Source organism: Dioscorea cayenensis, chromosome 16, assembly GCF_009730915.1.
Source record: "Dioscorea cayenensis subsp. rotundata cultivar TDr96_F1 chromosome 16, TDr96_F1_v2_PseudoChromosome.rev07_lg8_w22 25.fasta, whole genome shotgun sequence".
Lineage (NCBI taxonomy): Eukaryota > Viridiplantae > Streptophyta > Magnoliopsida > Dioscoreales > Dioscoreaceae > Dioscorea > Dioscorea cayenensis.
This window is the reverse complement of record NC_052486.1, coordinates 3,073,752-3,097,437: the sequence shown is the minus strand read 5'-3', so window position 1 is coordinate 3,097,437 and position 23,686 is coordinate 3,073,752. Positions and strand designations below refer to the sequence as shown.

The following is a 23,686-nucleotide window of genomic DNA, read 5'->3' as shown; positions in this document are numbered from 1 at the left end:
TACACCGTTAACAATGATCACATGTGGTATATAATTTAGTACATCTTTTATCTGATTTGGCATATGCCACGTGTGATCATCGTTAACAGCAGTGGCGGAGCCAGGAAATTTATAATATGGGGTCAATAAGTAAAATATTATCACATGACAAATATGTTTACCTATATATAATAGTCATAGTTCAACAATTATAAGAAGCACAATTAACCAAAATAAAGTTTCTAACACAAACCATATATTTTACTTGAAAGTATATGAAAACTACATCAAATTTATCTTCTCACAATCTTCCAAGATAACACAAACCACATAAGAAGATGTTGTTCTTTCTTCCTTGAGCATGAAACACAACCTAACAATAAAAAAAGTAAAGTTAATTATGTAGAGTTTGAAAACCAAAAATTCCGACAATAAGTCTCTTAACATATTATCATCATCTATAATACAAGAAAATCATGTATATATATTTAAAAATATAGTTAAAACATTATAAAAAATTTAAAATACAAATAACTAAAAAAAATTATCAAACTTATACCTATCATTCATAGTTGTCCACGACGAGATTTCATATTTTGAAACCGTTGGATGATTGTTTCATTATCAATATTGTTGAATATATCTCTTTCAATATATGTTACCAAACAATCATTCATCAAATTATCTCCCATACGGTTCCTTAGCCGATTTTTCACAATTTTCATTGCCGAAAATGTCCTTTCTACACTTGCAGTTGCAACAGGTAATATTGAAGCCAGTTTAGCCAATAGAAACACAAGTGGATAAACAATATTCTTCTTTGTCTCAACCAACTTCTCAGTAAGTTGACCAATCTCTTTAATACCCGAAAATTCAAGATTAGAGCGCATATCAATAATATAAGTTTCAAGTTGACTGTCAAGCCCCATAACATCCACAACTGAAAACTCAAGAGGATAAAAGCGAGCAAAGCGAATCAATTTCTCTTTATTAAAAGCAGAAAAAGAGTCACTTGGGTTGAGACATGTTGCACAAAGAAGTAACTCCGTATTAATCTCGGTGAAACGGTTGTTGAGCTCTTGAAGTTGTCTATCTATAACAACATTGAATAACTCAACTCGATAATGATGCAAATTTGAGATATCAACAACTTTACGTCGTGATCTTCCAGGAGGTGAATATTTTTCATCCATACTAGGAACCAAAATGCTATATTTTCCACAAAAAGAAAGGATTTCATGTAATAAAAGATCCCATCCATCATCTCTCATCATTTGAAGCCTTTGTTTAGATATTTTAACCAACTCCATAGCATTAACTATGTCTTGATCCTTTCTTTGTAAAGACTTTGACAATTCATTTGTAATGCCTAGCACATTTCTCATCAAATGTAAGTTGAAAATGAAATCAAAAGATTGAAGCATTTGCAATAAGAATTGTGCTTCCACCCTTTGCTCTGAATTCAAACCATTCTCACCAACATTTTCAAGTACATCAATCACAGAAGGGAACAAAATAATTAAGTTTAGTAATGTTCCATAATGTGAACCCCATCTAGTATCACCGGCACGTTTAAGACTAATTTCTTGGTTTAAGCCTTTTCCACTTGCAAGCTCATCATTTTTTAGAGCTTCGGCAACTCTAGAAGCTTGACTTTCTCTAAGAATATCATATCTCTTACATGAAGCTCCAACAACATTAAGTAAACAACTAACATTCTGAAAAAGTGAAGCAACCGAATCTTCATTTTTTGCAACTGCTACAAGAGTTAATTGAAGTTGATGTGCAAAGCAATGAAATATAGAAGGCAAACTCATTTTCCTTCAAAATCAAACTTTTCAAACCATTAAATTCACCCCGCATGTTGCTAGCTCCATCATAACCTTGTCCACGTAATCTTGATAAACTTAGTCCATACTTAGAGAATATAGACTCAATTGCTTCTTTGAGTGACAATGCAGTAGTGTCAGAGACATGAACAATAGCTAAAAAGCGTTCAACAATACAACCTTTATTATTCATGTAACGCAAAACAAGAGCCATTTGTTCCTTATTTGAGACATCACGAGATTCATCTACCAAGATTGCAAATAAATCATCTCCTAACTCATTAATAATTGCCTTTGTTGTCTCGCTTGCTGCAGCACTTATAATGTCATTTTGAATATCATGAGCTGTTAATTTTAGATTGCTAGGAGCATTCTTCAAAACAACACTATTGATGGCTTCATTGTGTTTAGCAAGAAAATGCAAGAGTTCAAGAAAATTTCCTTGATTGTTTGATTCCTCAGATTCATCATGACCACGAAAAGGTAGCCCTTGTCGCAAAAGAAATCGAAGACAATCTACAGAAGCAGTTAATCTTGTGCGATATTCACTTCGAGCTTGATCTCCTTGCTTAATCAAAATAGATTGAATATTTTGATTTTGATTCATCAAGTCTTGACATTTCCTATAAGCTTGATTATGGGCACTATTGAGCCCACCGATATGAGTTTTCAATCTATCTTTCTTATTCCAATTTGTAAAACCTTCAATGACAAATGAGTCTGCACTTCCTTGCTTTCTGATATCTGGTTTAAAAAGATAACAATATAAACAGAATGCAGCATCTTTAGCTATGCTATACTCTAACCAATTGCCATACTCATCAAACCAACTCGGATTAAATCGACGCAACACATTCCCAATGCTTGTTTGTGGAAAATTATGATTACGTGGTTGGCAAGGTCCTTTTTGTAAGTATGCTCTCCGTACTTTATCTTGATCATTAGGATGATAAGTTGAAATTAAGGGACGAAGTCCTGGATCCGCGGGCAAATTTTTTAAATCAACTTCAACATGAGCTTGTTTTGAATATTGTTGAGTTATTTGAGGTTCATCACTATTTTCAGGAGTTGAACTTGATTCTTCAAACAATGATTTCCTTTTGAAGTATTTTTCCATTCACTAACATTAGAGAAAATAACAAAAGTTTAATGATAATTTATGTAATCACAAAAAACATTCACAGAAAGCTAGCATTTGTGACACTATTACATAATTTACATTCTTTTGAATCTTTTCTATGGATAAATCAAACATTCACAACACTTTAATGATGATCAAGAAAAAGAAACTTCCATGACTATCAATTCAACTCCAATGAACTCCATCAATAGATTAATTTGTACACAAAACATTACACTAAAAGATTGAGCATTCACTCCTAGAAATGCATGCATAACTAATTGTAATATTATATGTTCATGAATCATGATGTTCATCCATTATCCATAGACTATAGTCCATACTCCATATCCATAGCAAATTAGCAATAATTCATAGAGTGATAGAGAAATAGGAATTATAAGATTGAATCATGAAAAATTGGAGATTATGATTTTACCTAGGATTGAGATATGGATTATGTGGAGAAGCCGGAGTTCCCAGAAAAGAGGAGCACAATGCACTGATGAGGGCTTGCGGCGGAGATGGAGGTGACCTGATTAGGGTGGATTGAGCACCGGCAGATGGCGGTCGGTGCTACAGTACTAATGCCGGTGGTCTGGTAGAAGGTTGCTGGCTGCCTGGTTTGAGACTTTGAGTGAGAATGTAAGATCTGGAGAAATGAGTAAAACTGTAAAGGTAACAGCTTTTACAAAATATATTATAATATTATGTCATTGATTCATTATAATGTTATTATTATATTATATATATAATGATATTATTGATTCATTGATGCTTTATGTTAATTGTTAAGCACTTAAGCCAACGGTCTCATTCTCAAAAAGCAAGGTTGACCCAGTTTTTTAATTTTGTGGGGTCAACTTAGTTTTTTTAAATTAATATATAAATACATATTAAAAGATTTTAGAAATTTTTGTGGGGTCATCTGACCCCACAAAAATACACACAGCTCCGCCCCTGGTTAACAGCATATATTTAGAGTGACCAAATTATAATAAAAATTAAAAATAAGAGACTAAATCATAATTTTCAAAAAATAAATGATCGAAATTGAAACACACTAAAAGTTATGGCACCATTTAAGTTGTTTACCTTTAATATATGTATATATAAACATAATCTATGGTTATACACAAAGTTTTTAAAATATACAAGGGTGCATATGCAAATATCCTCGAAAGACACAAACGTGGCATCACGTGAGCTTCACAAGCTTTTGAGGCCTGATCTCGAGGCACGTCTCGCACTTTTCTTTTCTTTTCTTTTTTTTTTTCTCAATATATCTCTCTGATTCAACCGGCGATATGAAGGACTCGGCCATTTTTCCCAGCGATCAAGGTCGGTGTGATCTCTTTCTTTCCAAATGTTTTCTTCTTATTTGGCTTAATTTATCTTGTTATAATCTGTTTTTGCTTCTGAATTCCGATGAAATCTTGGCTGCAAGTTCATTGTTTGATTTTGTAGTTTGAGTTTTCATCATGGATTATCGGAAAGCAAACAACTTGATTTTGTAGTAGAGAAATTTTTTTTAATGTGAAATGGAATCATATTGGTGTTTGGATTATGGACGCATATTCAATAGGGTTTGAAAAATTTTGGTTTTTATTCTCATGCATGCAAGGTGTTTGATTGAAGTTCCCAATGGGGAATGATTTATATCTACATTGCTTGCTTTCTTGTTATAATTTGCATTTGTCATGTGCTTATGGGGTTGGATTATAGATTTGTTTTTTATAGGGTTTTGAAAATTTTTGGTTTCTGTTTTCTAATGCATGCAAGGTGTTTGATTGAAGTTTTAAATGATTATGAATATATATTAAATAGGATTTGAAAAATTTTGGATCTTTTCTCATGCATGCATGGTGCCTGATTGAAGTTTTAAATGGGGAGTTATTCATGTCTTTTCTGTAATCATTTGCTTTTTTGCATTTGCATGTGTATGGAATATGGATGAATATTGGATCAGGTTTGAAAATGTTTGGTTTTTTTTTTCTAGTGCGTGCAAGATGCTTGATAGAAGCTCCCAATGGGAAATGATTCATACCTATATTTTCTTTTTTTGTGATTTTATGCTGTATTTATCTATTCCTATGACCTGTGAATTATTTGTGTAAAATGATAAACATTGATAACTCTCAGTTTTATCAACAATGGATCGGATTAGATGTATATATAATAGATAATATATGTACAACACAAAGATAACAATAACACATTGAGGGATAGCTTCAACAGCTTCTAAAAAGATTTGATTGCACTTTGGATTAGGAGGTTCTAGCTGTTCAGAGTTGTCTGACTCTTGGATAACGTGAAGTTGGTAAGAGTCCATTTACACAAAAGTGAGCAATAAAGGGACAACGCTGATTTTGGATGATAAGCAAGCACGTTGTGTTTGACTTAAACCTTTTAATAAACAACTACTCTCTGAAATTGGTTTAACGGCAGTTGAAGTGCCATCCAGGGCTGATCCAGAGAGCTCATGCTCTCTGGACTTTCACTTGGCTGGCACTTGAAATGCCATGCAAGCTGATCCAAGAGTTAATGCTGTCTGGAATTACTCTTGGATGGCACTTAAAGTGCCGTCCAGGCTGATACAGAGGATTTCCTCTGTGGAATTGCTTGGTCGGCACTTTTAAGGGCAATGTAGGCATATCTAGAGAGCTAGTGCATTTTGGACTTGAGGCAATGAAGCTTCAAGTGCCATCCATGCTATCAAGTGTGCGCTTGCCCATTTTCCAAGTATGTTGTCCAATTAGATTTTCATCCAAGTAAGTTGTCTATTATGTTGCATTGGCACATGATTAGAACAATAGAATATGTCGCCAAAATTTTTTACTATTACATAAAATATGACTTCATTCAGTGATGTATCATCCATTATCTCATAAATTATTAGTCACAATTTGTCTAGTTGTTTACCCAAGTGGATATCATGCCTAGTATGAAAATTTCAAGAGAAAGTGGATGGGTTTTTTGGGTTCTCTTGAAATTCTCCGGAATGTTCACTTTTCTAATATCATCGAATATTTTATTACAACCTTTGCATCATCCTATAAACCATGAAGAATGGCACACACTTGAACAATATCCTGCTCTGATTATTGTGTAATGTGCCAGTGTATGCTAAATCTTGAAACATCGCTTTAGTAAAACAAAAACCATCCCGACACAATTTTTCAAATCAGCACGCATGTGGTTGAATATTTCCTGTATGGTGGGCTATATCCTGAAGGACACTTGAAACGTTCTGGGATGGTATCTTTAACCTATGTATTGGGCAAGCTATTGTTAAGTGTTCATGTACCCTACGTCTATGAGGTAGTGCTTTCTTGGAGGAGTTTGAGTACAATATTAAGTGAAAGAATTAAGAAGAAACAAGATGACATACAATGTTTCAGACTCTCAGAGTATGTGAATGAAAATATTCTTACCTTCTGGAATAATAAATTGTCCAATATCCATACATGTTTCGGAACTCATGTCTGTTGCGGAGCCTTCCCAATTGGCGCAAACATATTTAAATTTCAACTCCCATAATGTTTTGACTTGTCCAACCTTGGCTCTTGGTGAAGACGATCTATTTATCATGTGGAATGATAACTAGAATATGTGTGTCATCAATTGCACCAAGTGTATTCTACAAGAGTTTCATAAGCAACAAATTCATAAATTTGCAACAAACAATGTGCATGAATAATTCCCTTAAAATTTACATTTGCATAGCTTGAAATGCTGAAAATGAGCTGCCATGACCACGTCCATTGTGGCTTGGACCACACCCCGGCTTGGACCACACCCCTACTTGAGCCTTAACCATGACCTTGTCCACGTCTATGGTTTCCTATGCAGTTCTTAGATATATGGGCGCCAAAATTGGTTGGGGTGTGTTGGGTTGATGTCTAATGATGCAAGTTGGGCTATTAATGCCATCTGATAACAAGAATTTCAAACTCCGGACCTAAGCCACCCAAGACATAGAACACAAGGTCATTGGGGTGAACTAGGTGATCAGCAGCAATGAGTTTATTAGTGTTGTGACTGTGGCTTAGAAATTTTCTGTCTTTTACCAACACTACTTTAGACTTAGTTGGCCTAAGATGTGACCTTCGCTACTTTATATTCTCTTTTTTCTTTGTTTCCTTTGTCCATTCATGCTAGCATTTTAGAGTTTAGGATATGAAAAAAGGAGTTTAGAAGAGAGTGCTTGGCTTTGTTATTCTTGGAGAGAGATTGGTTTTGTCTTTGAGATTTTGTCAGGCAGTTGTAGAAAGGAAATTAGAAAGAGTTTGTGCCCTGTTCATGCTTGCAAGCTCTCGGCAAATTCTTTTCTTGGTAGTGGAGTTGTTGGCGGTCACTAAGCTTTGTGAGTAAGCTTGTAATCTTCATCTTCTTGATAATAGTGGAATTATCTTGTTACCTCTACTTGTGAATGTAGGGTTTAAACTGAACCACGTAAAACTTTTGTCTTTGATTAATCTATTTTTCATACAGGTTTCTTATGCATGCTTTGCTTTTATTTTTTAGTATATTTGCTTGCATATTAGCTTGTTAGGCTCGTCTCTTTTTTACAAACTGGTATTAGAATTGGTTTCAGGTATCTCGACAACAGTCCTAACTGTCCTCGTGGTATTTGCAAAGTTGGTTCTTGATATTAAGCTCCTTTGGTTGTTTGGTTTGAGTTGTCTGGTTGGTTAGTTGGTATTACTGCGAATGTGTCCACAACCAAGTTGATATTGAAAAATTCACAGTAAAGAATAGTTATAGTTTATAGTGCATCAAGATGCGGGCGGTTTTAGTTCAATAAGGACCGGCTAAGGCTTTGGGTGACAGAGATTAATTTCTGGTTTCACTCTTGGATGACTAAACACATGAGTTGATGGGAAAAGCACATAGTGCTATTTTATTTTGTCTTGTAGGTAAAGTTTTGTGTGACGTTATGAATATATCCACCGCGCTTAGTTGTGGCTTTGGTTGGAAAGCAAATACATGACGAAGTCACCAACTAAACGACTCTACCTTAAGCAGTGGCTCTACACCTCAAAATGGAAGAACGTACGACTCTGTCTTAGCACATGGATTCATTTAATTCTATTATTATATATCTCGGTAAAATTGATGTTGAAATTGATGTTCAGGACCAAGCTTTTATTGTTTTGTGTTCTTTGCTTCTTTCTTATGAGAACTTTGTGGAGAACATGTTGTAGGGCCATGATGATATTACTCTTGATGAGATAAGACTGCTTTTGGTTCAAATGAGCTGAGAAATCAATTTAACAGTAAACAGCTGAAAGTAGTCAAGGTGAAGTTTTAATTGCTCGGATGAGATCCAAGGCAAGAGGCCAAAAGTCAGGTCATAAAGTCTTCCTATCACATTTCAAGAAAAAGGTGTAGTGTTATTATTATAAGAAATATGGGCACATAAGAAAAGATTGTCTGTAGAAAGAGGAAAAGGGTCACCACAGGAGTAGACCAAGGATGGTGCAAATGTGGTTGTTGCTCGTTCTTCCGATGATATTGAAACTGTTTTAACAGTATTCGATTCACATGTGGGTGGGAAATGGATTCTTGATACAACTGCTACATGTCACATTAGTACCTTAAGTGAGTTTTTTTTCTACTTATGAAAAGTGTGCTAGCTCATTACCGTGCTTGTACAGTTTTGGGGATTGGATTAGTTTGTATTAAGATGTTTGATGATATTGTTAGAACCTTGACAACAGTTAGGCACATTCATGACATGAAGGAAAATTTTATTTCTGTGTACTTTGGACATAAAAGGTTTTCAATATTCCGGTGAAGGTGGAGTACTGAGAATATTCTCTGTTATCTTGATTGTGATGTGTGGACATTTAAAGTGGGGGCTCTAATAGGCGTTGCGGTATTGACATCATCAATTGATCCAGATTTTGACATCACTAGGCAATGATGGCATATGAGGCATAGCCATATGAGTGAGAAAGGTTTATTTTTGTTGAGAAAACAAGGTTCATTATGTGGACAGTGCATTGGTAAGTTTGACATTTTTGAGTACTATGTGCTTGGCAAGCAAACTCGGGTGAAGTTTAGCACTAGAATTCATCGAACCAAAGGTACTGTTGATTATTTTCATCTTGATCTTTGGGTACTCTGTTTAGTTCTCTCGAGGGGTGATTATAAATATTTGTTGACTTTTATTGAGGTTTAGTTGGGAAAAGCCTGGGTGCATTTTTTGAAAAGTAAAGATCAAGCATTTGCCATTTTCAAGCTATTTAAGGCTTTGATTGCAAACTAAAAAATGGGGGAAAATATGAAAACTGAAAATATAATGGTCTGAAACATTACTCAGGTAAATTTGATGAGTTTTGTAAAAATGAAGAATAGTGATACACAACACTTTGGCATACGTCATAGCAGGATGGACTTGCGGAATTCATAGAACTCTCTTAGAGCAAGCTTAGTGTATGAGATTAAGTGCTAGGCTTAGTGAAGATTTTTGTGCTGAAGCTGGTAATATTGCATCCTCGAGTAAAACCTTTATTAAATAATACTCTTGGGATTAAGAAAAATTATTATTTTAGAGAGGTTATTAATTTATCAATAAACGAATATCTATTAATTTAGAGGGAGTTTTATATTATATATTTTTGTCTCCAAATTCAACATAAAAATCCAACCCATATGTGATGCTACAATTATTCGAGCATTTAAGATTTATTATTGATGCCATTTTTATTCTAGCATCTTGGAAGCCTATGAGTTAGGAGCAACAAATTCTAAAAAATTAATATATTGGACGCTATTAATTTTATCAATGCGGCTTGGAACATTAATGTGAAGACAACTACTATTGCAAATTGTTTTTAACAGTGCAAAATTTGATCAAAAGAAGGAATGATTTTTGAGCTAGTTGGTGAAGAGGAAGACAGTCATGGACCAAAATAAGTTTTTTCTAGTTTATAGTACAGACATGTAATTGATGTTGAACCATCATAGTGACAATGATAATATAATGAAATCACCTACATATGAAGAGATTATTTAAGGGGTAATAGATATCTCAGTTGATGATTATCAAGATTCATATAATAGTTGTGCTTTACTGTATATTTCTCTGAAAAGGCTTTTCTATCAATGGAAACCTTAAAAAATTTTTTGTTACAACATGAGAAAAATATACCAAATATAGTGTGTACTTTGCAAAAAATTAAGGATGAGATTGGATTTACTTCACAAACAAAGAAAAAACAAATGATTTTTTTACACATATTTTAGAAAAGAGTAAAATTTAGAAATGAAAGTAGTTTAAAAAAAAATTCAATGTTATGAATTTTATTGTTTTTAATTTGGTTCATTCTCATTGATAAATTTTTGGGCTTATATAAAGCCTTACACCTCACTCTTATAAAAAACAACCCTGAACTATTTCATAGTTACCTATTTGCCCATAGGCCCTCGAAAAACCTGAAAATATATAAACATATAATAAATCTCAACACTCCCCCCAAGATGGGCAAAAGATATCCACTAAGCCCATCTTGTCACATCCTCTAGCTAAGTCTGACGAATTGAGCCCTTTCGTTAGACAATTTGCTGCCTAGTCTTTGGTTGAAACATGGCCTAGCTCCAGTAGTCCACTATTCAACTTCTCTTTGATGAAGAACCTATCGATCTCGATATGCTTGGTCCTATTATGTTGCACTGGGTTGTTGGCAATGCTTATGGCTGACTTGTTGTCACACAACTTCATTTTGACTCCTTGATCCAGCTTCAACTCCACCAACATACCTTTTAGCCATAACAACTCTGCAACTCCTAAAGCCATAGCTCTGTACTCTGCTTCCGCTATCGATCTTGCCACCAAAGACTGCTTCTTACTCTTCAAAGAGACCAAGGTGCCTCCTACAAAGATGCAGTAACCCGAGGTGGATCTCTTATCATCGGAACAGCTAGCCCAATCAGAGTCACAGTAGCCCTCTTACATGACCATTCTTCCGGAATATCAGCCCCTCTCCAGGGGCACTTTTCAAATACCTCAGGATCTGGTACACTGCATCCATATGACCTTTCCTCGGGTCATGCATGTAGCGACTCACCACGCTCACTGCAAAAGAGATATCAGAATGCGTGTGACTCAGATAGATCAACTTGCCTACCAATCTCTGGTATCTCTCGCGATTAACTGGTTCTCCGGCCTCTGCGCTCAGCTTGAATCCTTGGTCGATCGATGTAACTGCAGGTTTACACCCCAACATACCTGTCTCCGCGAGAAGATCAATTGCATATTTCTTTTGAGAGAGAACCATTCACTCCGCTCCTCGAGATATCTCTATCCCAAGGAAATATCGAAGCAAACCAAGATCCTTCACCTCAAATTCTTTGCCAAGTCTCACCTTGAGTTCGGCAATCTCCTTCTCATTATCTCCTGTGATGATCATGTCATCCACATATACTGTAAGTATAGTAACGCAATCCCTATTTCGTCGAAAGAACACAGTGTGGTCAGCGTTGATCTGCTGGTATCTCATACCTATCATAGCTCTCCTGAACTTGTCGAACCAAGCTCGAGGGGACGGCTTTAAGCCATAAAGAGATTTCTTCAACTTGCAGACCTTGCCTAGTGTCTGGTCTGTGCCAAATCCTGGTGGTATATCTATGTACACCTCCTCCACTAAATCCCCATGAATTAATGCATTCTTCACATCTAGCTGGTGTAGCTTCCATTCACCATTCACTGCTAGCGAGACCAACGTCCGGACGGTGCTCATCTTCGCTACAGGTGTAAAGGTTTCATCATAGTCAATGCCAAAGGTCTGGCTGTACCCTTTTGCCACCAAGCGTGCCTTGCAGCGCTCATCCTGCTCGTCTGCGTTCTGCTTCACTGTAAAGACCCACTTGCATCCAACTGCCCTTTTCCCGGATGGTAGTGATACTAACTCCCATGTGCGATTTTTGTCAAGAGCCCTTAGTTCTTCCTACATAGCTGTCTTCCATTTTGGGTCCTCTTTTGCTACCTGCTAACACTTGGGTATAGAGACAATGTCCAAAGATGCAATGAATGCTCCATATGTGGATGATAGATTAGAGTATTAAACAGACTGACAAATATTATGTAAAAACCCAAAACGATCAGGAGGATTTCCCGCATTGCTGCGAGAAGCCTTTCTTAATGTCACGGGAGAAAACGAGAGGAATCATATCACCTAGGTTTGTGATGGATGATGTAGGTGTCTCAGGAGTTGGAGAAGGCCGAGACAAGGAACTTGGCACGAGTGGTACTGTAGGCGTAGGTACATTCGCCTTTCTCCTTCTTTGGTACACCCTCAGCTCCGTATGAACCTATTTTCCTCTTTTTTCTTCTCCTACCACCTCTATTTCAGCATCTTCTTCCAGCTCATCCTCAGTCGATTCTTCCCTCAAAACAGGATCCGATCCCATCTCTAACTAAATCAGTTTTTCTCCCTCACTTTTCTCCTTCTCTCGCCCTATTTCTCCACTATCTGGCGAGTCACCAAAGGGTGAGGTTACTCTCAAGAGGTAGTATGGCTCAGACTAGCGAAAAGTCACATCCATACTTAACAAACAATCGCCTTTCTCCTGGGCTCCAACACACATACCCTTTTTGAGTGGTTGAGTAGCCTACGAAAACACATTTGATTGCTCTAGGATCTAACTTCCCCACTATTGGTCTGTTGTCTCTCACAAAACACACACATCCAAACACTTTCAAGGGAAGAACTCCTCCATTATCACCCTTCAACATCTCAGAGGGAGACTTCCAATCCAATATTCTCGAGGGCATCCTGTTGATCAGCTGAGCAGCTGTCAAGACCGCTTGCCCCCATAGATAATTTGGGATATTCATCGATATGATCATACACCGGGATACCTCTAGAAGGTGTCTGTTTTTCCGTTCTGCTACCCTATTCTGTGCCGGTGTATATGGACAAGTAGTCTGATGATGTATCCCCTGTGTAGATAAGTACTCTCCAAATGCCTTGTTAGTGTACTGTCCCATTATCGGATCTCAATACCTTAACCACGGCGCTATATTGAGTTCGTATTGCCTTGTGAAAGTCTTTGAAACAAGCAAGTACATCATTCTTATTTCTCATCAAATACAACCAAGTAACACGAGAAAAACAATCAATAAAAGTCACAAAATATCTATAACCATTGATTGTATTTGCCGGACAAGGCCCCCACACATCAGAGTGAATAAGATCAAAAACCCCAGAACTCTTATTCCCAGAGCTATGATAAGGATGAATTAATTAGAGAAAATCAACTAATTAATTAGAGAAAATCGAAGAGGCAACAAAAGTCGCAGAGAAAATCAACTAATTAATTAGAGAAAATCAACTAATTAATTAGAGAAAATCGAAGAGGCAACAAAAGTCGCACTCTAAATCTATTGATGGAGTTGAAGCTAGTTTAGATGATGAGGGTGATGATATTGTAGAATTAGATGACTTATGAAGATAGAGTTTGCACACTAAAAACTTAAGTAGTTCTAGACGTCTAAGAAGTGTTTTTCTTAACTTTCTGTTATGTTTTGTTTGACTTAATGTTTTATTTTGCTCAACTTTAATTATTCCAAAAAAAGATATATATATATATATATTAGTTATTTATTAACTAATGCTTTACTTCGCTCGGGTGTGCGTCTTTCGCCTTGGGCAATAAAAAGTCTTACGGACTGTTTGTTTGCAAGGATTGGACTGGGAATGGATTGGGAATGGGTTTCATTCCGTTGTTTGGTTGGCATGCATAGGATTGAGGGAAAATTCTTTGAGGAATGAGATAAAGGAAGAACTTTGATTGCCATTCATCCAAATTTCTCGAGGAATGACCAATCTGGAACTTGAAATGACCATTTTACCCCTGACTACAATTGTTTTCCATTCAAGTTTTCTCTGTCCTTTGGTCTGTGAGAGAAACCGCCGCCGTCTTCGTTCGGTCTATGAGAGGAAGCCGTCTACCGATCGCCGTCCATGCACCATCTCGTTCGATGCCGCCGGCCTCCACATGCTCGGCGGCGAGATTCCTAAGCCCCGTAATGTTGTTGCCTTCTCCGCCGTTGGACCCACCCTAAAACCCACTATTTTGATCTATCCCGGGCCCTCGGGACCCGGCGGAGGACTCGGGCTATGTATCGAATGCTTAGGGTTCGAGAGACTCGACGAACGTGCCGACAGTGGTGGCGGCGGCAAGATCAGAGTGGAGAAGATTGAGAGGAGCACTAGAGAAAGGCCACGACGGAGGGTGGTGGCGGCAGAGCCGGTGTTTCTGCCGCCGTTGGCATCACTGTCCGGGAAAGATGGGAGGTGGAGCTTGTTCTTGAAGATGGTGATGATGAACGGTCGGATTTGTAAATATTTTTCGATGATGATGATGATGATGATGATGATCAATATTTTCGATAACAATTTTTAAAATTTTAAAATTAATTATAACAAGAAAAAAATTTAAATTATAACAATAATGATAACATATTACAAATAAAATAATATTATTGGCTAATACACTTATTTATTTAATATTCACTCAAAAAGGGCATAAAAGATATTTCCCACATATTTTTTGTTTTTATTTTTCCCATTCCCAATGAATTACTCTCTCATACCCTCCAAACAAACACAATTTTCCTTCCATTCCTAATCCGTTCTCCCTTATTCTCATTTCTTTCTCATTTCCCCTCAATTCCACTCCTTACAAACAAACAACCTCTTATTGCCTTAAGGGGGCTTAGCGCTTTTAATTACACTGGTAGAGATGTATCCTTCGATGAGGTATGCATGCTTTGATCCACCAATAGTTCTTGGGAAAAGAAAAAATCAATCAAAAAAGATAACGATGTTAAGGTAGAGCTTCAAGCGGTGACGTTTACTGTTTCTATTTCAAATGTTGGTACTTTTGTCCAAGATGATCAAGTTGAGGTGGGGTGTTCAAATGAAGAAATTATGCACCTCAAGAACAGTAATATAGCATTGCCACTGGTAGAACGAGGAGGCAGATCAAACCTCCTCAAAGATATGTAGATGTTAATTTGGGTTCTTATGCACTCAATATGGTAGAGTTATTCGGTTCTAAACGTTCAAGTTAGAATGAGAATGTGACATGTAATAAGTTAACATAGTAGTCAATTACTATTAGTGAGAAGATGGAATCTCTATCACTCTATGCAAGAACCACACTTGGGAGTTTGTTAAACCGCTAGATAACCAGAAGATTGTTAATTGCAAATGAGTTTTCAAGAAAAAAGAATAACGCCCCAGTGGTTGAAGCAGCAAGATTTAAGGCACAATTGGTTGCTAAAAGTTTTAGTCAAAAGGAGGGGATTGATTATAATAAAGTTTTCTCTTAGGTTGTGAAGCATAGCTCCACTTGTGTGTTACTTGCCATGGTTGCCAAGTTTAACCTTGAATTTGAGCAGTTGGATGTTAAAACCTATATAGTGAGCTAGAGGAAACAGTCTAATATGCATCAGCCAGAGGGGTTCACTGTGCATGATAAGGAAGATCATGTTTTCTTATTAAGGCATTGTTTGGATTGGCTTCTCAAAAAAGTGCTTTTTTCAGTTTAGTAGAAGTGCTTCTAGAAAAAAAGTGCTTTTTTAGAGTAAGTTAAACACTTTTTTGTATTTTGTGTTTGGATTAACTTTTCTGAAGAGCAGAAGCCATAAAAATAAGTTAAAAAACAGTTTTTTTCAGAAGCTGGTCATGACTAGCTTTTGAAAAAAAGTTGTTTTTCAACTTTTTTTGCAGCTTCTTCTTTTGCAGAAAAGCCAATACAAACAACTTTTTTTGAACCCAGAAATACTTAACTTATAAAAAAACACTTCTGGGTTTTTCAAAAGCTAATCCAAACAAGCCCTAAAAAAAAATCCTTATATGGATTGAAACAGTCATCGAGGTGAAGGTACAAATGATTTGACAGCTTTGTGATTGATCATATGATCATGTTGTGATTACGATGCTTGTGTTTGTCCTAGGAAACTTTTAGATTGTTCATTCAATTATTTGTTGCTCTATGTTGATGTCGTGTTAATTGTTGCAAAGAACATGTTGGAAATCAACAGGTTGTGTTCTCAGTTAATTGGTGATTTTGAGACGAAGGATTCTAGAGAAGCTAAGAAAATTTTAGGGATGGAGATTCACAGAGATTGAAAAGTGGGAAAGTTTTGCTTATTGTAAAAGAACTACATTGGAAGGGTTCCTTAGTGTTTTGGCATGGATTGAGTGAAACTTGTGAGCACTCCATTATTAGCTCACTTCATGCTCTCAACATAATTGTTTCCACAAACTGATGATGAAAATCAACGAATGACTTGCATTCAGTATTGCATGTAGTTAGAAGTGTGATGTATGCGATGTTTGCACCCCTCTAGATATTTTTACATGCAGTTAATGTAGTGAGTAGATATCTGTCTTCCTTTGGTGAAGAACATTGGCAGACAGTGAAGTTGATCCTTAAGTATTTAAGAGGTACTGTGAATTTGTGCCTAGTGTATGATCAGAGTGATTGCTTAAGCAGTGTCACCGGTTATATAGACTATATAGACTCTGATTATGCTAAGGATTGGTTAAAAGAAGATTTCTGACAGGTTGTGTTTTCACACTTGTTTGAAGTGCCATTAGTTGGAAAGTTGTATTACATTCTATAGTTGTATAAGCAGTGGAAGCTATTAAGGCAACATTGTGGTTGAAAGGTCTGGTTTAGCGGTTTGGGTTTGTAGTAGGCTCCACTGTTGTGTTTTGTGATAATCCGAGTGCCATTCATTTGACTAAAAATCAAATGTTTTATGCACAGACCAAACACCATTGATGTCAGGTGTTACTTTGTTTTTTATCATATTTCACTTGGTGATGTTGGGATCAGTAAGAATGCTAGTCAGGAGAACATGTCGGACATGTTAACGTAACTGTTGGAGGCTGCAGTGGTGGTGGCTATAACTTGCTCAAGAAGAAATACTAGGAAAAGGTAATCTCAATTCATATAGAAAATATATTCATAAATTCTAACCTCTTATGCCATAGCCATGATTCATCATCAGTTTTGGTAAAAAATACTGACCCCTTGAAATGTTCAAGGGAGAGAGAAAAACACTGATTATGCTCCATCTTCACAGCAGCAATGACTCACCTTTGTTGATCATATATTACGCACTCACGATTTTCAAAATGGAGTGCATAGTCATGTTCCAATTTGTCCAATGCTTAATAGATTTGCCTTCAGATTTGGTACATAATAAACATCATGAATGAGTCTCTTGCCTTTCTTAGTTTGGACGCCAACATTACCGCTTCCTTTAATTTCCACAGGCTCGCCATTTCCCATGACAACATAGGAATTATAAGATGTGTCTACATCAATCAAAGCTTATTTGTTGCCAGTCATGTGATTACTGCATCTGCTATCCAAATGCCAAGCCTTCTTATTTTCTTGACCCATGAAGAATAAAGTGTATTTTGGTTCCTTCTCTCTTCCATATAACTAACATGTTTTTCATTTTTCATCTTGCAATCTTTCTCCATGTGCCCAAACCTTTTACATTTACAGCATTGTAGGTGGTGTCACAGTCCTACCGATGGGAGGTCACCCTCACCAATGACTTAGTTTTTTTTTCTCCCGAAAGACTAGGATGGCGCAACGCCAGCCCTTTGCCCGTCGCCAGCCAAGCCTCACCTCGTTAGATATGCCACTAAGGCAAGCGAAATCAAATAAAGAAACACACAAAGAAAGACAACCCGAACTTAGACTTTTATTGATTACACTTAATCAATTTCATCTCCCTCCGATGATTACAAAATTGCCGGCCAAAGGCCCTTTTTAATGCCTAAGTCCCCAAGAGAATATGGCGGTTATCAAAAACCGACCACTAAGTAGTGTCATGGGTTGAGAACCGCTTCATGACCTCACCAAGTGGCCATGTTCAAACATGGCTCAACCGCTAGAAGCAACCGCCCGTTGCAACAGTTCTTGCCTTGGCTCTTGGTCAAGCTTTCTCACCATATCTGGACACCACCCCGCACATTCATTGGTCATGCGTCCATCTGCTCGGTGCAACCATCTTCGCCTCAACCACCCATGACTTTGGCCATATGCGGACGCCCCTTCACACGACTCCCGATCGCGCGCGCTGCAATTTGCCCACGCAAGCGCCCACCCGGTCTTGCACGCATGGCAGCCCGCCTGAGCACATGCGCCCATGTTTCTTGGTCACGCCTGCTGGCCCACCCGGCTGTGGTAGGTTTTCTCGGTCACATTTGCCTGGCCCACTTGTCCTCGTCAAGTTTTCTTGGCGTCCTTGGTCACGCCCGCTCGATACACTCGGTTACGGCAAATTTTCTCGGCCTATCGGTCACGCCCGCCTAGCCCACTCGGCTGAGGCAAGTTTTGCCGCACATTTGCTCGCCACGGCAAATTTCCCCACACATTTCCCGGTTATGGCAAATTTCCTCACACATCACCTGGTCAGGGCAAATTTTCTCGCACATCTCTCGGTCACGACAGATTTTCCCGCACATCTATTTACTAAGGCATATTTTGGGTTTCCATTCTTAGAATATTTTTGGCCTTTCTTCTTCTCGGCCAAGATCACCCTGGTAGCACCGAGCTGCTACCGGCCGCCCAGCTGGGCTGTTACAGACTTACAGGTGGCCTCTATACTAGCAATCTTCTTCTTCATGACCAACTTTCTTTGTAGTGTTTGCATGGCCTTTGATTTGCTTCTTCATTTCTTCTGTCAAAGTTACCTCTTCCTCTCTGGCTTCTACCTTGTCCTCCTCGCCTATGTCTTCCACCTCTGAAGAATCCTGCAGCTCTTTGCTCTTGAAATGTTTCTCTTTTATCACTGCTTATGGAAGTTGTTGGAAATATAGTACCACATCGGTTGTGCGATAGAAGTGTAATGAGTTTATATACAGGTATAGGAGTTGAGTCACTAAGTCTTGAGACTTTTTGATGTAAGACCCCTAAGCCCATATAAAGCTCATATAGGGCCCACTAATACCAAAATATAAAAATCTAACAGAAGTAATGGCAACTTTCGATTGAAATGCACTTTCTAGAGTAGTTTGTGAGTGATGAGATTGGCGATGTTCAAATATCTTCAAGGAGCTTATCACATCTTGTACACTTAATGCAGACAGAATTTGAGTTACTTCAGTAAGGGAAACAATAGGATCAAACTTCCGGGTAGGCTAATTAGCATCCTCTGCATTACTCTTTGTTCAGTAATATCATCACCACAACTCTTCATGATATTTACCAACTCCATGAACTTTGAACAGAGCTCGTTCAAGCTTTTTATTTTCTTTCATCTTCATATTCTCAAACTATCTTCTTAGAGATTGGAGTTTGAAAGCTCTTAGTTTTGCATCACTTTCATATTCTTGCTTTAGAGTTTCCTAAGCCTCCTTTCCCTTTTTAGAACTCATAATTCTGGGAAAGATAGAAGCTGAAACAGCTCTCGGGATAATGCCAAGAACACCAACATCTATCGCCTTTTTGTCTTGCAAACCTGCCAATTCTTGTGAAGTCAAGCCTCTAGAGTTTGTAGGTTCTTGGAAACCAACTTCCAACAAATCAGCAACCTCTAATAAGAGAAACAGAGTGCACGTCTTTACACATCAAAACTCATAGTTTTGGCCTTTAAATAATGATGGTTGAACATTGTTTCATTGCATTGTTAACTATGGTTTTTCTTCAATCTGGGAGCTCTGATACCAATTGTGGGGAATTTAACAGCGGTGGGCGATACTAGCTCAAAGTAATACTAGGAAGAGATAGAATGATAATTTTATAGAAATATCTTCATCTATTCCTAACCACTTACAAAACACATAACATTTAGCCAATATATTGGCTTTACAATGACTCTTCACATTCCATACAAATATCCATAATAATGACTTCATTTAATACATCTCATTATCATTCCACAACTCTTAAACTTTTTAGAACTATTAATGATATATTAAAGTTATCATTTCCAACATAAGCCTATCCCTACTCCCAAATTCAAGCATTGCTTGGACTTGCTTTGTGGTCTCAGTTAGTGATAGCCTTGAGGGGCGTATGAAGTAGATGTGATCCAGTTATGAGAAAATTGCTATAATGTTCAACTTTAAGAAATTTCAAGCCAAAGTAGAGATTTCTTATGGCTATGGCTTGGAAAATTTCTTTGTTTTTTACTAGCACTTCTTTAGGCCGAGTTGCCCTAAGATGTGACTCCCACTACTTTATGTTTTATCTCTTCTTGATTCCTTTGTCTATTCATGCCAACCTTGTAGAGTTTAGGTCATGAAAAAAAGGATCTTAGAAAAGTGCTTGGCTTTGTCATTAGAAGTGAGCTAGGCTTTGTTCTTAGAGGGAGAGCTTGGCTTTGTTCTTGAGATTTTGTCAGGCTGTTGAAGTAAGGAATTTAGACAGAGAGCTTGTGCCCTGTTCATGCTCAAAAGCCATTGGCAAAGTCCTCTTCTTGATAATGGAGTCGTTGCTAGGTCACCAAGCATTGTGGTTAAGCTTGCAAGCTTCATCTTCTTAATAATAGTGGAATTTTCTCGTGGCCTCCACTTGTGGATGTAGGTTTTGAGGAGAACCATGTAAATCCTATCTTTGGTTGATCTATTTTTCGCATGGATTTCTTGTGAGTGCTTTGCTATAATTTCTTGTGAGTACATTTGCTTTCGTAGCTTGTTGGGCTCATGTGTTTTGTGCAATCAGCTGGTCACTTCATTTTTTCAATGTAATCTGTAAAGGTGCCTTTTTTGATGTGCTGCAACTCATTGGATTTCGATACGCCAAGTTTGGAGATTTGAAGTGTAAAGCTTCTTCAAGGTTATCTACAACACAGAGATAATAATAACAAGTTGAGATCTACAACACAGAGATAACAATAACAAGTTGAGATCTTCATGACGGATAGTATCAACAGCTTCAAGAGAGATTTGGTTGCACTTTGGATAAGGAGGTTCTAGTTGTTCAAAGTTGTCTGAGTCTCTTGGATAACGTGAAGCTGGTGAGTGTCTATTTACAATTTGCATGTGTGTGCATGTTTCTTGGTTTTGTATCCTTGCCTTTCAGCTTCTTGATTAACTTTGCATTATATTTGTATCTTAATAATATCATGTTGTCACAAAATCATTGGAAACAGATTGTGTAAGCTGAGCATTCTTTGGACATTTGAAAATATTGACAATTAGAGATAATGTTATAACCTTCTTAAGAAACCTTTAAATTATGCACAGCTAATTTCTTGTTGTTTGAGGGTTATCTGTACGAAGTTGAGTTACCATTGCTTCATAGCCCATTCGATGACTTTATTTGATGTGTTATAACTTTATTAGATGTTTGTTTCACTCGATGACTTTTGACTAAGTAGATGTGTTTCTCCTGCTCATTTCTTTTTGGCCTACATTCATGTTCTCTTTCTTCTGAGTTGTAGATGTTAAGCCTGTGTTTTCATGTTTATTTGAAACAGTATGGTGTTCAAAATTCCCATTATGTAATCTTGTTGTGACTATCTTTCATATTTCTTTCTTGAACTTTATGATCAATGTAATTAGTAGTTTTAGCAAGTTCTGAGCCATGGCCATGAAAGTTAATTATATATCGAGTTGGCAGTTATTCTATTTTTGGGAGAGTTACAATTTTTCTGGTGTTATTATAGGGTAAATTGATGCAGTTTGAGAAGATTTTAAATTCTTGAGGTTTGATCCATATGTCCCTGTATTTTGTCTGATTGTCTTAATCTCAAATGGGGATGATCTGATTGGTTTGAGTTCATGGCTTTCCATCGAAACCCCAAAGAAGCCGGCTTAGCTTATCTCTGTTTTTCGTCCCATATTGGCTATGCTATCCCATCTTACTAAAGCAATTAAGAAGTTATACTTGCCCACCATTTTGTTGGTCTTCAATGCAAGCCAGTTATTCAGAAACAATTCCCTGCACTAAGTTACCTCATTTTTTCACATTAACTACTTAAACAAAGGTGATGAGTATGAATTCTTTCTGAATCAAAAAATGTTGATCCTTGTAAAACATCAAACCTTAAGGTTTATGGTCATCCCATATTTGCTTCCTTGAGGTTTTATGGTCTTCTTCCGGTGTGACTTTCCTATACTTGTGTTGCTCTACAATATGTACTCCCTATTTCATTTACAGTAAGTCTTTTTTCTTGGGTGAATGGCTTTTTTGTTTGTGTGGAGAGGTGGTTAGCAGTAGAGAGCTTTTAAGCTATTAAGGTCCTTGGGGAATCACGACAAGCCTAAGCCTAATTTAATAATAGTACTCCCGAAAAGATAAACTCTTTCCACATTCACAATTTGTCTTGTTATCTCTACATGTAGAATGTATCAAGAAAACCTTTGCTTGTGCCTTGTTTTTCTGAAACTTCCAACTGCTTTGTGTTGACACATAATGCTTTGTTTTTTTTTCTTAATCATGCTTTATGCCGGTGCATATTGACTAGTATCTTGATTACTCTCACTTGTCACCTTACCTGAATCATGACATGCGTCACATATTCCATGATAAGAAACTGTAAAGCTTTCAGAAATTACTTTTTTGATTTCTTTGTTGTTCATGCATATCTAAGTCGAGATTCCATTCAAATCATGGTTAGGTTTAAGAATGATATGGCTCCCCGCTCAAAGCTGTCAGGCATGCAAAAGCAAGTTTTAGGTTTATATCGAGATTTCCTTCGGGCAGCACGAAAGAAGCCCCCAGAAGAGCGCAACAGAATTCGGTCGATCATTTCAAGTGAGTTCCATGAGAAAGCAAAGAATGTTGATAGGAAGAATTTCCTCTACATCGAATACTTGATGCGGCGAGGAAAGAAGCAGTTGGAGCAACTAAACAACCCTGAAACTGTTAGCCTATCAACCTTTAAAGTAAGTTCCTTCTCTTCCCATCCATTTTGATATTCCTTTGCATAAGTTCATGAAACATTTCTTCGTATTTGTTTCTAATCCTTTTGTTTCTTTGTAAATATCTTGACTTAAACGACGAATAAAGAATCAATGCAATGAGTTAGTGCTTATCTGACAATATTCTTGCATGCTTGTGGAATTCCAGTTTGCCTCATCATCAGCAGCAATCAATCCATCACTTGACAATCAAAATTCAAACATTTCATCATCGGAGTTGCATGCTGCTGAGCCTGACAAAGAACCTGCAGCAAAGGCCACCGTCCAGTAAGTTCTTCGGTGATTCAAACGCAAATGCGGCTCGCCAATTGCCGCACCACTTTTGTTCCTATATGAGTTCTCCATGGCATTCTTTTATACTGCAAAATGGTCACAGAACAAACACCCATCAAAGTTTGAGCCAGGTTAAATTAACCAGAAGCTACTTCTTGGGTTGTTTTCCTGAGGAGTCTGGGAATGTGCTGTTGTAGTGTTGTGCAGTGTTTCAAGCAAAGATTGGATGGAGACTCATCTATCACATTTCTGTTTGAGCAAATTATGTGCTATCTAAAACATTTGTAGCTTTAGAGGACTCATGATAAGTGTAATATATATATATATATATGAGGCCGCACCTTTTATGAATGTTTGTATAATTTAATTCAATGAAATTTTTTAACAATGCTAGTAACAGTGCTCTTCTACTGTGCTTTTAATAACTTCTACATTACTGTAAATAGTGCGAAGCCTTCATTACCTGTTTGGAGAGCAAGTAAAAAGATTTTGTTACTGTTACCGTACACATACTCAGTTGTGTTTGTCTCACTCTATCACCACCATTTTGTCAACTGTGGATGTTTTACGAA

At 37.2% G+C, this 23,686-nt stretch overlaps 3 protein-coding genes across 5 annotated transcripts in view; 2 read left to right on the top strand and 1 right to left on the bottom strand.

Annotated features, from left to right (window-relative positions):
- Positions 1 to 545: 545 nt before the first annotated feature.
- LOC120279201 (zinc finger MYM-type protein 1-like) lies at positions 546 to 2,925 on the bottom strand. The gene is given in 2 exon segments (XM_039286068.1): positions 546 to 1,775; positions 1,777 to 2,925. Coding segments are annotated over 2 exon segments (2,379 nt in total).
- A 1,253-nt stretch (positions 2,926 to 4,178) lies between these two features.
- Positions 4,179 to 23,539, top strand: LOC120279160 (succinate dehydrogenase assembly factor 1, mitochondrial). Of its 3 annotated transcripts, none has more exons than XM_039286026.1 (4): positions 4,179 to 4,269; positions 20,673 to 20,932; positions 22,538 to 22,805; positions 22,990 to 23,539. In XM_039286026.1, the coding sequence occupies exons 3-4, from the start codon at positions 22,551 to 22,553 to the stop codon at positions 23,110 to 23,112; spliced, it is 378 nt and encodes a 125-aa protein (XP_039141960.1). In that variant the 5' UTR covers positions 4,179 to 4,269; positions 20,673 to 20,932; positions 22,538 to 22,550; the 3' UTR covers positions 23,113 to 23,539. The 3 variants fall into 3 exon arrangements, with proteins under 3 accessions (XP_039141960.1, XP_039141959.1, XP_039141961.1); XM_039286025.1 differs by having other exon boundaries at positions 22,511 to 22,805; XM_039286027.1 differs by lacking the exon at positions 20,673 to 20,932 and having other exon boundaries at positions 4,232 to 4,269.
- Positions 7,154 to 23,686, top strand: part of LOC120279159 — a 33,285-nt gene continuing 16,752 nt past the window's right edge. Inside the window, exons 1-2 of the mRNA XM_039286024.1 lie at positions 7,154 to 7,164; positions 9,489 to 9,492. The gene's annotated coding sequence lies outside the window, so the exon portion shown is untranslated. The remainder of the gene's footprint in view (positions 7,165 to 9,488; positions 9,493 to 23,686) is intronic.

What these genes read in the sequence shown, in the direction of transcription:
- LOC120279160 (XM_039286025.1), top strand. Translation starts at nt 22,530, where the DNA reads ATGGTTAGGTTTAAGAATGATATGGCTCCCCGCTCAAAGCTGTCAGGC. An exon ending in TTAGCCTATCAACCTTTAAA is followed by an intron (nt 22,806 to 22,989) that starts GTAAGTTCCTTC and finishes GTGGAATTCCAG; the next exon opens with TTTGCCTCATCATCAGCAGC.